Source organism: Rhea americana, unplaced genomic scaffold (assembly GCF_003343005.1).
Source record: "Rhea americana isolate MKP2758 unplaced genomic scaffold, rheAme1 scaffold_2, whole genome shotgun sequence".
In the NCBI taxonomy this organism is placed as follows: Eukaryota; Metazoa; Chordata; class Aves; order Rheiformes; family Rheidae; genus Rhea; species Rhea americana.
In genome coordinates this window covers 7,401,241-7,416,678 of record NW_028186149.1, presented here as the reverse complement: position 1 = coordinate 7,416,678, position 15,438 = coordinate 7,401,241, and the positions used below count along the sequence as shown (strand labels likewise).

Below are 15,438 nucleotides of genomic sequence, written 5' to 3'. Positions count from 1 at the left end.
AATACATTTGTTCTAACTTCAGGTCACCTGAGTTCTTCATCAATATATCCAGTCTGCCTTGCACCTTACCTGATAGTAACATCATGCTCGGACAACAAAGTGCGGTTCTGGAGATGTACTGTTGAGACAGAGCCAAACAGCAGAAGTGAAGAAAGAGAAATATATCATTGGAGAAAATGGCCTTTAATGAATGATGAAGGAGAAGACAATAGCAGTACAGTGTGCATAGTCGGAAGGCCAGTTGCTGTTAGCTGTTCTTACACAGGACGTCTCGCAGTAGCATACAAACAACCTGTACAGCATAATGGTTTTATTTCCAAAGAATTTTCCATGCATGTTTGTATACTTGAATGTGAGTCTACAGGAGGATCAGAATGGGTTTTGGAACAGACAATTCATCTGGATGATTTAGTTAAGGTTGGAAATGTACTTGATTCAAGAGTTAGTGTAGATAGTAATTTATTTGTTTACAGTAAATCAGATGCTTTTTTGAATAAAGACAAATATCTGGTGCCCAATATCAAGCATTTGGTGCATTTGGATTGGGTATCAAAAGAAGATGGTTCACATATATTGACTGTTGGAGTTGGTGCTAACATCTTCATGTACGGAAGGCTTTCAGGAATTGTAACAGATCAAACAAGTAGCAAAGAAGGAGTAGCTGTTATTACTTTACCACTAGGTGGTAGCATAAAACARGGTGTAAAGTCAAAGTGGGTGTTGCTTAGGTCAATTGACTTGGTGTCATCTGTAGATGGCACTCCTTCACTGCCTGTTTCTCTCTCTTGGGTCAGGGATGGTATACTTGTAGTGGGAATGGACTGTGAAATGCATGTTTATGCACAGTGGAAACATGCCGTCAAGTTTGGTGATGGGGAAAGTGATGTTTTTGCTACTGAAGATTCAACAACTCAAGATTCACTCAAAACAAGTTTGATAGCAAAGAAGACCAGTGTAATTGATGGGGCAGGTATTGTGGATGATGTTTTTGGCACTCCAACTGTAATCCAGGATGGTGGCCTTTTTGAAGCTGCTCATGTTCTTTCACCTACTCTCCCCCAGTATCATCCAACCCAGCTATTAGAACTCATGGACTTGGGTAAAGTTCGTCGAGCCAAAGCCATTCTGTCACATTTAGTTAAATGTATAGCAGGAGAAGTTGCAGTAGTTAAAGATGCGGAAGCTGGAGAGGGAACTGGTCCCAAACGCCATCTTTCTCGTACCATTAGTGTCAGTGGTAGTACTGCCAAGGATACCATCACGGCTGGAAAAGACAGTACTCGAGACTACACAGAGATAGACTCAATTCCCCCACTGCCACTGTATGCACTGCTTGCTGCAGATCAAGATGCCACTTACATTTCTGAAGAAACTTCTAAAATACCTCAGGGCTCTGAAGATCATGCTAAAAGAAAAACAGAGGATCAGTACTCTGATCTGTTCCAAATTCAGCCTGTTACAACTGATGACTTCGTTGATTTTGAGCCTGAAAAGAGGGAGAGTAAATCCAAAGTTATTAACCTCTCACAGTATGGTCCGACTTACTTCGGCCGAGAACACGCCAGTGTCCTTTCAAGCCACCTGATGCACTCAAGTCTGCCAGGCCTCACTCGACTAGAGCAGATGTTCCTTGTAGCTTTGGCAGACACTGTGGCCACAACAAGCACTGAACTAGATGAAAACAGAGATAAGAATTACTCAGGTTAGTAACTGATGTAATATCTACATTTTTGATCTTCCTAGCTAAACAAAATTATTCTTTGAAGAGTATTGGGGGATAACAAAGCTAAAAGCTAGCATCAGCTATTTGGATTAGATACAGTAGAGAGAACACCTAAAAATAAACCTCTGCTTATACTTYGTACAGAGTAACCTGTAGTTCAGCATCACAAACAGCAAATTTAGGGATATATGTTACTTACAAGCTGTGCATGGTAAGTCTTATACATGCCTTTGTGGTTACCTGCATGTTCAAGTTCACTATTCTGTATATTTTACAGGGAGAGATACCTTAGATGAATGTGGCTTACGATATTTGTTGGCTATGCGCTTGCACACCTGCCTTCTGACATCACTCCCACCTCTGTATCGCGTTCAGCTGCTTCATCAAGGTAATTCTTGGAATGTAATATTACTTTCACTTGATTCAGCTGAGCTGACTGTTTTGGCATTTTTTGAGGATCTGGTTATGTTGAGTTATAGTATTTTGATATCTTTATTATCAGCATATTCGTTTTAGATTATATCTATTCCATTAAGGTCCTAACCTTGTAAAGATTGCATTATATCTTGCATATACTAATGTATATGTTTTCCTGCAGACACTATGAATAGAAAGAAGGCATAGTTACAGAAAAGATTGGAGAGATTCTGCATTATCARTCTGATACATGAATAATTTCCCCAACCAGATAACATGCAGTTATATACATACATTTTTAGTTTTTGCTGGAGGAATAAACTTACTGCTTTAGATAAGCATGTCTTAAAGATTTTTTTATTGTTTTCTTCATAGCAGTTTATTACTTGCTCAAGAGCAGATCTGAGAAAATGTTGTTGTGAAATATAGCAAAAAAAGGAAAGCAGTTAGCACCTAAACAGCAGACAGAAAGCTTTCTGGCTTGGATTTTATTACGTATATGAATGAAGTACTGGAAAAGATCCACAGAACCACAGAAGAGAGGATAGGTCCTATGGAGCAAAAAGATACTCTGACTGTGTCTGTAACAGCTCTTTCTGTCAAGAAAAACAGTCCCTTTCAAATTTATCTACACTCTAGTGCTGCACTCGCTTTGTGTCTCTGACATCTCTCATTTGTGTTTTAACTTATGAAGTTAAATCTTACTCTTATGAAATTGATTRTCGTATGTTATTATTCAGGCCTATCTACTTGCCATTTTGCATGGGCTTTTCATTCTGAGGCTGAGGAGGAGTTGATCAATATGATTCCTGCTATCCAGAAGGGAGACCCTCAGTGGTCTGAATTAAGAGCTTTGGGTATAGGCTGGTGGGTCAGGAATGTCAACACACTTCGAAGGTGCATTGAGAAGGTACTGTTTATTGCTCAAAAATTAAAGTTGTGTCCTGTTAGGTATGCCTTAAGAAATATGTGCAGAGATTTGTATATAGCAGATTTCCRGGCACTCCATGACAGTCAGGAGACAGTGTAACTAGTTGTTTCTATAGCCAGGGCCAAAACATTTGCATGCAGAGTTGTCATATGAGAGCTCTAATAATGGATAAATTGCAATATATTTTTGAGATACTATTTAAAACTGCTTTCTATATGTATCAGTGAGATTTAAATTCTTACTTTAATAAAAATTTTCAGCTTTCTTGTAACTTGAAGTTTAATGGATTATTTATTAGCTTTTCCTCTGAATTACAGTGTACTCTGAGATGTATTTGTTGAACAGGAATACTTAGTAGTTTACTGAATTTCCAAATCATCTGCTATACAAATAAATCTTAAAACATTACAAGATACTGAATGAATTCAGTAACAAAGCTTAATTATACAGGTCCTCTAAACCCATGCAATTATATCTCTTGAGACGGGGGGGAGGGGAGAAAGTAATAGTTGGTTTAAAAAAAAAAAAAAAAACACTTAGCTTAAATACGTGTAAATAAAGGATTGAAAGATGAATTTCACCTAAAAGTGTGACTGACTTTATCACTGAGGAAATTTTTATTTGCACATTTGTAATGTCCTGCTTTGTGGTGGGAGGGGCTAATATCTACACTAGTGCTGTTTTTCCATATCTTAAGAGCATTAACAGTATGATGAGCTATCATGTAACAACTAGTTTCTGCAAAATATTCTGAAAAAAAATTACTTTTGCTTTGTAGAAGCAAGACAGTCACCTAGACTCAGCTACCTAACAGAACATGTACTCTTTAGCTGAAGGCAGCCTTTATATTTTCGGTAATAATAATAAGTTTTGCTCACTACAGGTTGCGAAAGCTTCATTCCAGAGGAACAATGATGCCTTAGATGCTGCTCTTTTTTACCTTGCTATGAAGAAAAAGGCAGTCGTGTGGGGTCTGTTTAGGTGAGTTCTGCTAACAGTAAATTTGATTAAATCCTAATTGAACCAGGATTGCAAAGATTAGAGTTTAACTCAAGATTAGAGTTTAACTTAAAGTGATGTTGTTGAAGTGATTGTATCTTAAAGTTATATAATAGTAGTTATAAACATTGCATTTTTTCATGCAGGTCCCAACATGATGAAAAGATGACTGCCTTTTTCAGCCACAACTTCAGTGAAGATAGATGGCGCAAAGCTGCCTTGAAAAATGCTTTTGCTTTGTTGGGAAAACAACGCTTTGAACAATCAGCTGCATTTTTCTTACTTGCAGGTTCACTGAAAGATGCAATAGAGGTACCAGCTTGTACGAAATTAAGTTTTAGTTTATAATTTGAACTATATAGTGGCATCCTTACAAGCTGCTCTGCTGATCTTTTCACAAAACTTGGCAACAGAAAGGATATTTCTATGTAGAACCACTTTGTGCCACATAGACATTCCAGTTACCTCTAAAATAGCGTGTAATGCAGCCTAGAAGCTGATCTGATGGCCAGAGTTAAGAGCTTATGTACATCAGTCCTCAGTAGAAACACTCTTGGGACTAGCAGCCATGACCTTGCTGGCAAAACTTTCCGTTTGGTCTGCACAGCTAAGTTGTAGCACTGTGTTCAGCCTCCAGCTATGCTGTATGCCCTTATGTTACAAAATCAAGCAAAAAAAGAAGTGAGAGTCCTCCTTTAAAGCAGCCTTAGGATCYGTTAAATGGAGCTGTGATGTTGTCTGCCACCAGGGAGGTGAGAGTTGTAGACTGGATCATGATATAGGCAATACATCTCAGGAGAGAGCTGGAATTCAGAGAGCATTTGCTTATTCTTCCAATTGTATGCAGGATGTTCGTACTCACCTGAGAACATACRTTTTCTCAGAGGTTTAATTCTGCACATAAGATAGTATGAAGAAAATCTTTATCAGTGATAATGTTAATGTTGGAAGCATATGTTTATTCCGTTAAGTATAACATATTTATTGTTGGCACAGTAATTGTTGTCATGCTGTTGTACTGTTGTGGTTACCATAATTCCTGAAAAGAGGTAGTACACCTCTTTCCAAACACAAAGAAATACAGATCCATAAATCTGAAAGAAAATTAAATCCATATTTGTAACCCACAGATGAATATATATTTTAAGGATCAGAGAGAAAAAAATTATCTGTACTGTAAAGATATATTGTTATTCACTTCATTCATTTAGTAGTTTTAAAGAACTACCTTACCTGAACTAAGCAACATTTTTCCCCCTTATCCTAGGTATGCCTTGAAAAAATGGAAGACATCCAGYTGGCTATGGTTATTGCTCGTTTATATGAATCAGAGTTTGAAACCTCGGTCACATACACCTCCATTCTTTATGAAAAGATTTTAGGTTGCCATAAGGATGGAACTGGCTTCAGCTGTACTAAATTGCATTCTGATCCCTTTCTGAGAAGCATTGCGTATTGGATAATGAAAGATTACACTAGAGCTCTGGACACTTTATTGGAACAAACACCTAAAGATGATGATGAAAACACAGGTAAGGAAGATACTGGTCTGATTCATTCATGCTCATTAAAACAAAGTAGAGAATGGGAAATAGTTTCTGCACTTGCATGCAATCCCTTCCCTTGAGATGCCATTCAGTTGAAATCATTAATTAGCCTAGGTATTGGCCCAGTCAGTGTCGTCTTTGAAAAATAACTTTTTCCACCTTTTTCCCAAGGGCTTTCCCCTCACCAGCCCTACCCCCCACCCTGTAATTATTGAACTTAGTCCTGCTGTCATCTCTGGATGGGCTTTCTTTTTTTGTTACCTCCTCGCAATATTTCTTTATTACTGATGCTGGTTAGTCTTTATTCCGTGGACTCTGTTGTGCAGTAAGCCCCTGTAGTCTGCTGCTGGGATTAGCAGTGTTCCAGCCAGGCTCCAGCCTCTGTTGGGGTGATTGTTAAGTGGCAGAAAGGTGGCTACRCAGATTGCTGTAGCAGTTTCCCTCTGCTGGGGAAATCCCCCCCTGGCTGAACATCTCAGCTTGTTTCTAGACTTAGGTGAGTAGAATATAGCAGTGAGGCAAATACAAGAATTTCATATCTTTCTATTCATCCACCTTATGTCCTTAATCTTATTTTGTGGGCAATGAATGTTTCTTTTGTTTTGGCAACTAGATCCAAAACTGTCTTTTCTGTGTGTTTTGAGAAATTTTTATAATGCAGAAAATACTGCAAAACAAAATAATAGTGATTATAGAACCATTTCAACAGATGTCATATCTGTTTAATTCCTTAGTTATCGTCAAGTCATGCAATCCTGTGGTATTCAGTTTTTACAATTATCTTCGTACCCACCCTTTGCTCATCCGAAGATACTTCAGCTCACCGGAAGGGACTTTAGCCACCTTAGGTCTAAAAACAGAGAAAAGCTTTGTTGATAAAATTAATCTTATAGAAAGAAAATTATTCTTCACTACTGCAAATGCTCATTTTAAAGTGGGCTGTCCTGTCCTAGCTCTTGAAGTTCTTTCCAAAATTCCAAAAGTAAGAAAAAAGTCTACTGCAGCTGCAGAGAAAGAGCCATCTATTCCTCCAACACAGGCTGATGTTTTGGTTTCCAAGGCCTTAAGCAATGATGCTGGAAGTGGTGATATATCCTGGTCAAAGCCAATTTCAACTTCCTTTGCTTCGGAGAATACTCTGGAGTCTTCAGCACAATTTGACTGGAGTCAACCTGCAGTAAAATTTGATGATGAGCCTCTTACTCTCGATTGGGGTGAAGACAAAAATGGGTCAGAGGAAGAGGATGTTGGTTTAATGATGAAAAAATCTAAATCTGATTCTAAGAATGGAGAACAAGATGAAAGAAAAAGCTCAGACACTGACATGCCACAGGTACCACAGGGGGAGGTTTCTGATGCAGGAGATACTGAGGTTGATGTTATTGCTGAACAACTGAAGTTTAGAGCCTGTTTGAAGATTCTGATGACTGAATTGAGAACTTTGGCTACAGGTTATGAAGTAGATGGAGGAAAACTCAGATTTCAGCTGTACAACTGGCTTGAAAAAGAGATTGCTGCTATGCATGAAATATGCAACCATGATGCTGCTGGCAAAGACTATTGTAAAACGTATAGCAGAGTAAATGGGGATCTACTTGATCACGAAGATGTTGTGGATAAGCCAGACATTGGTTCATACGAGCGGCACCAGATAGAAAGACGTAGGTTACAAGCAAAGCGAGAACATGCTGAAAGGCGGAAGTGGTGGCTGCAGAAGAATCAAGCTCTTCTAAGAGTTTTTCTAAGTTACTGTAGTCTTCATGGGGCACAAGGTGGTGGCTTAGCATCTGTAAGAATGGAGCTGAAATTTTTGCTGCARGAGTCACAGCAGGTAAAACAACTTCAAATAATTTCCTTTCAGTTGAATCTGAACAGTTTTGGGCTGTGGATTTTGCCAAATGCTTCAGTTTGGGCCTAGATAGATGCTTATAACATTCTGCAAGCCTAGCTGTCAAGATCATTTTAATGTTCTTGGAGCAACAGCTTGCTATTTTATTGTGCTGCTTTTCAAGATTCTGATTATTTGGTTTTTAAGCATCTGTTGCTTAAATTCAGGATTAAGTTACCTAATCCTGAGTGCCATGTATAGCCTATCAGGCTATATTGTGGAATGTAAATACTGTTGTTTATCTATTAGTTGCAGCATTATATRTGTGTGTTAAATGAAATTAAAGTTTTGGAAAAAATCTACTATTTAGTATCTAATCCATAGTGTGACCAAACCTCGTTCTCTACACCTCAGCAAATCATGCAAGGCAGCTACAAGGAATGGCATCTCTGTTACAAGCTTCAACATATAACACCAAGTCAGACAGTTTAGTGCTCTCTGTTACTGTGTTATGACATTTTCTACTTCTATTTTGTACAGGAGAGGATACTTTTCAGTAGGGACTGTTATCTGAGTTAAAGCAGATAGTCTGTTTGATATCGTACAAGTCATGCAGCTTGCTCTAGTTCCAGATTTTTTTACATTTAAAATAGGAGTAGTAGTTTGATTGTTTTTTGGTGTTAGGCTAAGCTTATGACTTTGAGAGGAAAAGTCACAGTTCTTCTCTAGTTGAGAAATTCAGATTAGTGCAGATCTGACTGTTGTTAAACTCGAACCAGCGAGCATTATGTCAAAAAATAGTGTACTTTTAGATACTGTTTCTTAATAGCCAGTCCCAAAACTTAGTAATGAAATGTGTAAAAATACTTTTCCTGCACTAAATCCAAAGTATTCCAGAAGACTTAGCTATCAGGTCTGATCTATGTATTATAGTAAATAAGAATTTACTTTCCATGTAGTACTTAGTAGTGTACTAAGTAGATAGCAGTGAAGTAAGATAAACCTAGAAAATAAAAACTACGTAAAATGAGCATTTTTATTCTTTTTTTCCCCTCAAACCAATCATCTTAAATGCAATCTCTTCTTTTAAACAGGAAACTACTGTAAAACAGCTTCAGTCTCCTCTTCCATTGCCCACAACACTACCGTTGCTTTCTGCAAGCATAGCATCAACAAAAACTGTGATAGCTAATCCTGTGCTGTATTTAAACAACCACATCCATGATATTCTTTACACTATTGTGCAGATGAAATCACCACCACATCCTAATATTGAAGATGTAAAGGTAATGAAAACAGTTCTCAGAGTAACATTAAATGATTATTTATAAAATGGAGAGAGAGCTTGCAAAAATGTGGTGTTTGGGTTAAGTTTTTTACATTCGTTCTTTCACAACACTGACTTTCTCCTTAATGCCTGGAGAAATGAAAATGCTAATTCCAGCTTCCTTTCTAACCTCTGTTGGAATCTGGTTCYATTTCATCCAAGTTCTGGTTGGCCATTCTCGGGAAACTATTCCAAATTTGGATGTTTACTAAAGCACTGAATTAAAGCGCTCAAAACAACAAGATCATATAAGATAATTAATTATCAATATTCTGGACAAATCCTGAAGGGATATTAATGAAAGAAACTAGAGGTGGGAAGCTGTAAGGTACATTACAGCTTTCTATCAATATAGATGCTATAAACCTTACCTCAGCTTCTCTCCTGGTGCAGATTTCTTCAAGTCTATTGATTTTCATGGAATTGTAGTGAATTGCTTTGCCTGGTTCCATACCCTGAGGTGAATAAATTCTGTTCAGATTCAGCAAATAGAGGTGAGGGGAAAGTGAAAGAGCCTGACACTATGCCACAGTTAATTAGTAAGAAGCCAAAATCATTATCTTGTAGATTTTAGATGAGCATTCTCATTAGGTTAATATGATTTTTATTGACTAAATCAAACTGCGGAAAAAWTAGGAAGCTAAATGCATTGTCACATTGCAAGGCAGTTAAAAATAATTTCTAAAACCACAGTCCAAGCTCATTTACTACTTATTTTATCTCTTACAAGAGTTGACTCTTTTCATCCTGCATTATGCTCCAGAAAGAACTCATTCTACTCTCTTGCACATGYGTTTTCTTTTTAAAAATGAGTTGAGAAAGATGATCTGACACTTTCCTGATCACAGATGAACTATGTAGATAATTCACTGCTTTAATATGAAATCTAGTATCTCACCAATTAAATGGAATGATGGTAGGGAAAGATGAAAATGAACAAAGGGTAGGCTAAAAAAAATCAGTCTTTTAACAGTTTTGCAATACCATTTTCTTCCATTGGAATCCAAGAAATCCTTGCACCACTTCTGCTGTGTAAGAATTTGAGTGCTTCTGTCCCACTGCAAGGCCATTAGAGGCTGATGTATTATTCTTGTTACTGGCAGACTCCTGGATAATTAYGAGCATAGAACTGAAACGCTGTTTAGAGAAAATCATGATTTACACACCTATTATGCAAAACTTAATATTGGCTGTTTTTACTTTAGGTGTACACACTTCATTCTCTAGCAGCCTCACTTTCTGCATCCATTTATCAAGCTCTATGTGACAGCCACAGTTACAGGTAAAAATGGAAGGTTTTTTACAKTTCTACTTTGGCAATATCCTTTGTTTCCAAAACAAACTTCATGCATGTGTCTTAAAAGGGATTAAATCTCTSCATAAGGGTGTACATACCTATACAGTTTACACATTGCTAGTTTTGACATGCTAAATCAATTTTACACAGATAAAATAAAATAACACCAAATTATTCAGATTCTTTCACTAAATAAATAGGAAATTTTATTGTGCCTCCTAAGATGCTCCTGAAAGAGCATTTGAAAGCTGTTTTCCACAGCACACTCATTGCTGTAGAGAGATGTAAGGGAAACATTTGTGCCTAACTCAAGTCAGGTTTCAGAGAATTTATATTCCAAACTAACCGTAAGGGAATGCTGTGAAAATGGAAAAATATTCTTCAGAATAAGTATTTTATTCAAATTTTTGAAAACTCTTTTTGCATATCTAGAGGTATGTGCATATTATGAATGGTAATGTTGCAGGGAGACACTTCAAGTTTTAACTAAAAATTTGGAGGGGGTTATATTGTAATGTTATAAAACACTGAGTCTTCTAAAACTTTACTACGTGCTTTACAGAATTTTTAATGTTGGAGATTTTCTGATCAAAATGGAAAGAATTTATTAAATACATACTTTATAAGAATATTCTAAAATCCTTTCTCATCCAAAAAAATGATTTGTATTTAGCAGTCAAACAGAAGCAAATCAGTTCACAGGAATGGTTTATCAGGGACTGCTTTTGAGTGATCGCCGCAGACTGAGGACAGAAAGTATTGAAGAGCATGCAACTCCAAACTCGCCTCCTGCTCAGTGGCCTGGTGAGACAAAAATAAAGGTTATTTTTAAAACCACTGATCAAGACCTACATTTCAAAGTTATCTCATTGTTCCATAATATGATTAATAACTTAAAGTACAATACAACATACTGTTAGTCTTTCATGCAAAGATGGATGAAATTGTGAAATGATCAATGATTGAGGAGTGTTTGGGGTTTAGTTTTCTAATGAATAACAGCTTTTAATGTTTTTTGCATATCAAAACAAACAAAGAAACAAACTTACTATATGACAAACGTCTTATTTACCAAACCGGGTTAGGATTTTCAACTCTACAGGCTGATTATTTCTCATCCTAAAATAATCTTTTCCTCTAGTCACCCTCACCCCCTAGCAAAGGTATTTTTGTTAGCTGTTCCTACAGTGCTGTCTTATGTATATGTTTTACTATGCCTAGCCATCAGAAAGATTACTCTTGATGTTCTAGCATAAATTTAGTGTTTTGAGGTCAGCTCTGGAAACAGTACAAGAGTTTCATAGGCAAACTGAACCACCTACAGAATTTGAAGAAGGCATTTTTCTTTATTCTGGAAAAAAATGGTTTGAATAAAAGTATCAAGTGGCTATTAATATGTTTAACAAAATGTACAGGTAAAACATTGCCTTTTCTTTTCCATTAGTATTCATACTCATTTAACCTATGTTTTTTCCTAACTTCGCAGGTGTGAGTTCACTTATAAACCTCTTAAGTTCTGCTCAAGATGAAGATCAACCAAAGTTAAACATCCTACTTTGTGAAGCTGTTGTAGCTGTCTACCTGAGTCTCCTTATACATGCCCTTGCGACCAATTCATGTAATGAATTGTTTCGACTAGCAGCCCATCCTTTGAACAGCCGAATGTGGGCTGCTGTTTTTGGGGGAGGAGTGAAACTTGTTGTAAAACCTCGAAGGCAATCAGAAAATATTCCAGGTACTTTGTTATCTAAAGGTTGGCCTAATAATTTGCATTTTATACCTTTTTGCATCCTAAGAGGAAAGATTTTCTTCCTTATAAAGCCGAAGACTAAATAAGTAGAATTTAAGTATCTACTGGCAAGAAAACTTATGCTATATATATTAGGATCTAGAAAAAAAGGTTTGTTATTGCATTTGTCGTCTTAAGTAGCACCCAGCACATTTTGCATTTGCCATACAAACCGTACAGTTATTGACTCAGAGTACCTTATAATTTGACATTATAATTTAACTATGTCTTTTTAGATATATATATTKTTAATTCTCCTAATATTTGTTTCCGCACCTCAAGATAACAGTTATGTTAGAAAACAATATCCAGTATCAGTATCGGGTAGAGGGTTTTTTAAATTGTTTAGATCTCCATGTGGATTGGAAATAGAATTTCATTGGAYCTTTGCCTTTGATTGTTTTCACTCACAGTATAGATTACTAGAGGTACGTGTGTGCATATCATCCCAGATACATGCATTTTTCCTTCCTTTTTTTAAAACAACAGTGAAAAATCTCTCAATCTAAAGTAATCTCAATCAAGACATTGTTAACAATCAATCAGTCATCACAGCAAGCAACTGTCAAGTAGCAATGAAATCGCTGCTGACTGTGACACAGGAAATGATGTGGATTGTCAAGTGTATTTCCCAGTATAAATGTTCCAGAATTACTTGTGTGCATCATTACTTTCCTTAACATAAGAACTGATTTTTCTTTAACTGGCATTACCTCTTGTAACTCAGCATTTGTCATTAAACCAGTAGAGAATTAATGAGTAATATAAATTCAGACGTTCTGAGTCAGAAAAGTATTCTAAGCATCAGTATTTCCTCTTTTAACTACAATTAGATGCTTTATAGAAAGCTTTTCAGGGCTTTCATTCACTATTTTTAGTGAAAAACAGATAGTATAAATAACAGTAGTAAGTTAACCGCTGTATTTTTCTGTATATGAGATGAGTGTTATTCCACAATTTAAAGACAATGTTTATACTAGAAGATGATTTCACTTTCCGCAAGACAGTATAAAATAAATACCAGCTTTGAACAACAGAAAATAGTTCATGCATATCTAAGCTCCAATTCAAAACAGGAATTTTTCAAAGAAAAATAAGCATGACTTAATATACCGCATGACAAAATGCAGATGTGGAGACTGAATCCATGCGCTGAAGGCAAAGGAAAACAGCCTTTTCTCATATGATTTTTGGAAAACAGAGCAACTAAACTCTTGATTATATCTCTATGGTTTTTGAAAYGCATAGTTAGCAAACAGAAGTTCCTGCTGAGGAAGGGGCTGATCCTCAGAACAAGGTAGGGTACCAAGGAAATGGGTACTCCTGTTTACTCGTTTTGTTGAAGAGTTACTGCTGYTTTCATCTTTATCGTGCTTCTAATTTTCTTATTAGCAAAATTTTTTTCCCTTTGGAACGTGTTTTGCCTGGGATCTTTTCAGGATTGAGTCAAGAGTCAGAGGCATAAAGACGGGTGCTTTTATATAAGGCTAAGTTAGAGATGTCATTGTTATTTGTGTTATGGGGAGACTAAGGGCCCAGTAATGAGAGGATCACTTTGTGCCAGGCTTTGAACAGCAGCTATACTGAAAGAGGTTCAGGTGGTCCTCTTTAAGCTGCAACCATACTGAAAATCCTGTCATACAGGCTTTCTAAACAACCAACTATATGCTTGAAACCTTTCAGGCAAAAATGTTATGCTTCACATCTAGTGTATAAAACAAAATAGTAGTAAGGCACTATAACGTAAATAGTGCTTCTTCTAATCGTACTAATTGCTGTCACTGCTGATACACTGTTAACACTGCTCAGTTAACATTCTGAYGTGCAGCACTGTAAGTGTGTGTAAAAGGTATTTGTCATTCATGGAATATCTTGAAAACTTATTTCAGAAAAAACATTTTAGRAATGATTCTGAGAATGAGTATTATTTTGACAAGGTGTTAATATGAATAGCTTAGATATACGGTCATGTCTTCATTTGAGATGTATTCTGTTTTTCTTTAATCTACAAGCTGCTACAGCTTCTGATGTTTCAGAGGATGGTAATGAAGGTTTGTAAAAACTTGCAGTGTAGATGAATAGTGGCTTTTTTTAATGTTTTAAAATATTTAGCTCCCTTGTAGAAAAGTAAGTGTAATCTTCAATGATGTCTGGCCAGTACAATTTTGAAAACCGAAGTCTTGTTTGTATTTTGATATATATGTATAAAGACATTTCAAATTGTAACAGGATAAAGTTGTTTTTTAAAAAAAACATATCTCTCTATTCAAATTTTCTTCACTATCGTAAAGAGTTCCTTGGCTTATACTTTGAGTAAATATTCTTACTTGTGCAGTTCGCAGTTCAGTGAAATCATATATATTGCTCTTATTTCTCAACAGAATTTCAGCCCTATGTTGAGACATTTTTCARCTAAAAACTTTTAAATAGAAAAGTTACATCTCCTGAGAACTTAATCTAGGTAATAAAATGCATTTCTTGTAATATAGTCAACATGTACATGCAACAGTTACTGAATTTAGATCACTAGACTTTTTGTATGATTACACATACTTCATTTAGGCTGGCTTTGGTTTTTTGAGTTAGTAGAAATTAGCAACAATATTAATGTTTTTAGTTACTTCTATTATAAAATACAGCCATTTCTGAAGAACAATATTAATATCAGCTTTTTCAATTTGAATTTAGCACCTCCTCTTCCTTCAGAGGAAATGGATAAACATCGTCGTCGGTTTAATATGAGAATGCTAGTGCCAGGAAGACCTGTAAAAGATAGCACTGCACCACCACCTGTGCCTGCAGAAAGACCCTCTTACAAAGAAAAATTTATTCCTCCAGAACTCAGCATGTGGGACTATTTTATGGCAAAGGTATTTAAAATGGAAAATGCAAGTTRTTATAAATAAATAAAGTGTATTTCTTTTATGTTCAGTTTTAAAGGACAAAAATAACATCACAGTTTTGAATGTGCTTCATAGTAAGCTGTGGAATATTATCCTCTTAATAAAAGATTAAAGGTTTAATGGTCCATTATATAACTTTCAAAAAATGTCTATAGCAAATAGTAAACACTTTTTTCCCTGCTTTTTGCATGTTTTAGGGAAACTTATTCATATGTTATCACTGTTGCAGATTTTAAATGACAACTAAAGTAAAAGAATTGAATATTTAAGAGCTCTGAAAAATACTTTTATAGCAAGCTTCTATTTTGTATTGCAGCCATTTCTTCCTTTATCAGACAGTGGTGTTATATATGATTCTGATGAAAGCATTCATAGTGATGAGGAAGAAGATGATGCTTTCCTTTCTGATACACAGATCCAGGAACATAAGGATGCCAATTCTTACAGGTTAGCAGAAAATGCCATTATTTTAAGAACAGTCATATCACATGTTTACATTTTATTCCAAATTAGAGAAAACATGGGGCCTTTGCACCTTCCACAGTTTAAAACACATATTTTCAGCACTTGGATAGATTTCTCTATGACAACAGGATTACAGGGGTGACAAATTCTGATCTCAATAACAGTCTTCCCATTTACTCATCTGAAAGAATGGCATAAGCAGATAGTTTGGG

At 36.1% G+C, this 15,438-nt stretch overlaps 1 protein-coding gene across 1 annotated transcript in view; it reads left to right on the top strand.

The window, feature by feature from the left end:
• DMXL2 (Dmx like 2) overlaps nt 1-15,438 on the top strand; it is a 49,481-nt gene that overhangs the window by 20,999 nt on the left and 13,044 nt on the right. The window contains exons 18-30 of the mRNA XM_085303667.1: nt 23-1,702; nt 2,001-2,111; nt 2,881-3,050; nt 3,955-4,052; nt 4,217-4,382; nt 5,338-5,602; nt 6,352-7,448; nt 8,540-8,731; nt 9,978-10,054; nt 10,743-10,873; nt 11,556-11,804; nt 14,547-14,728; nt 15,078-15,208. Coding sequence (XP_085159793.1) covers nt 23-1,702; nt 2,001-2,111; nt 2,881-3,050; nt 3,955-4,052; nt 4,217-4,382; nt 5,338-5,602; nt 6,352-7,448; nt 8,540-8,731; nt 9,978-10,054; nt 10,743-10,873; nt 11,556-11,804; nt 14,547-14,728; nt 15,078-15,208 — 4,549 coding nt within the window. The remainder of the gene's footprint in view (nt 1-22; nt 1,703-2,000; nt 2,112-2,880; nt 3,051-3,954; nt 4,053-4,216; nt 4,383-5,337; nt 5,603-6,351; nt 7,449-8,539; nt 8,732-9,977; nt 10,055-10,742; nt 10,874-11,555; nt 11,805-14,546; nt 14,729-15,077; nt 15,209-15,438) is intronic.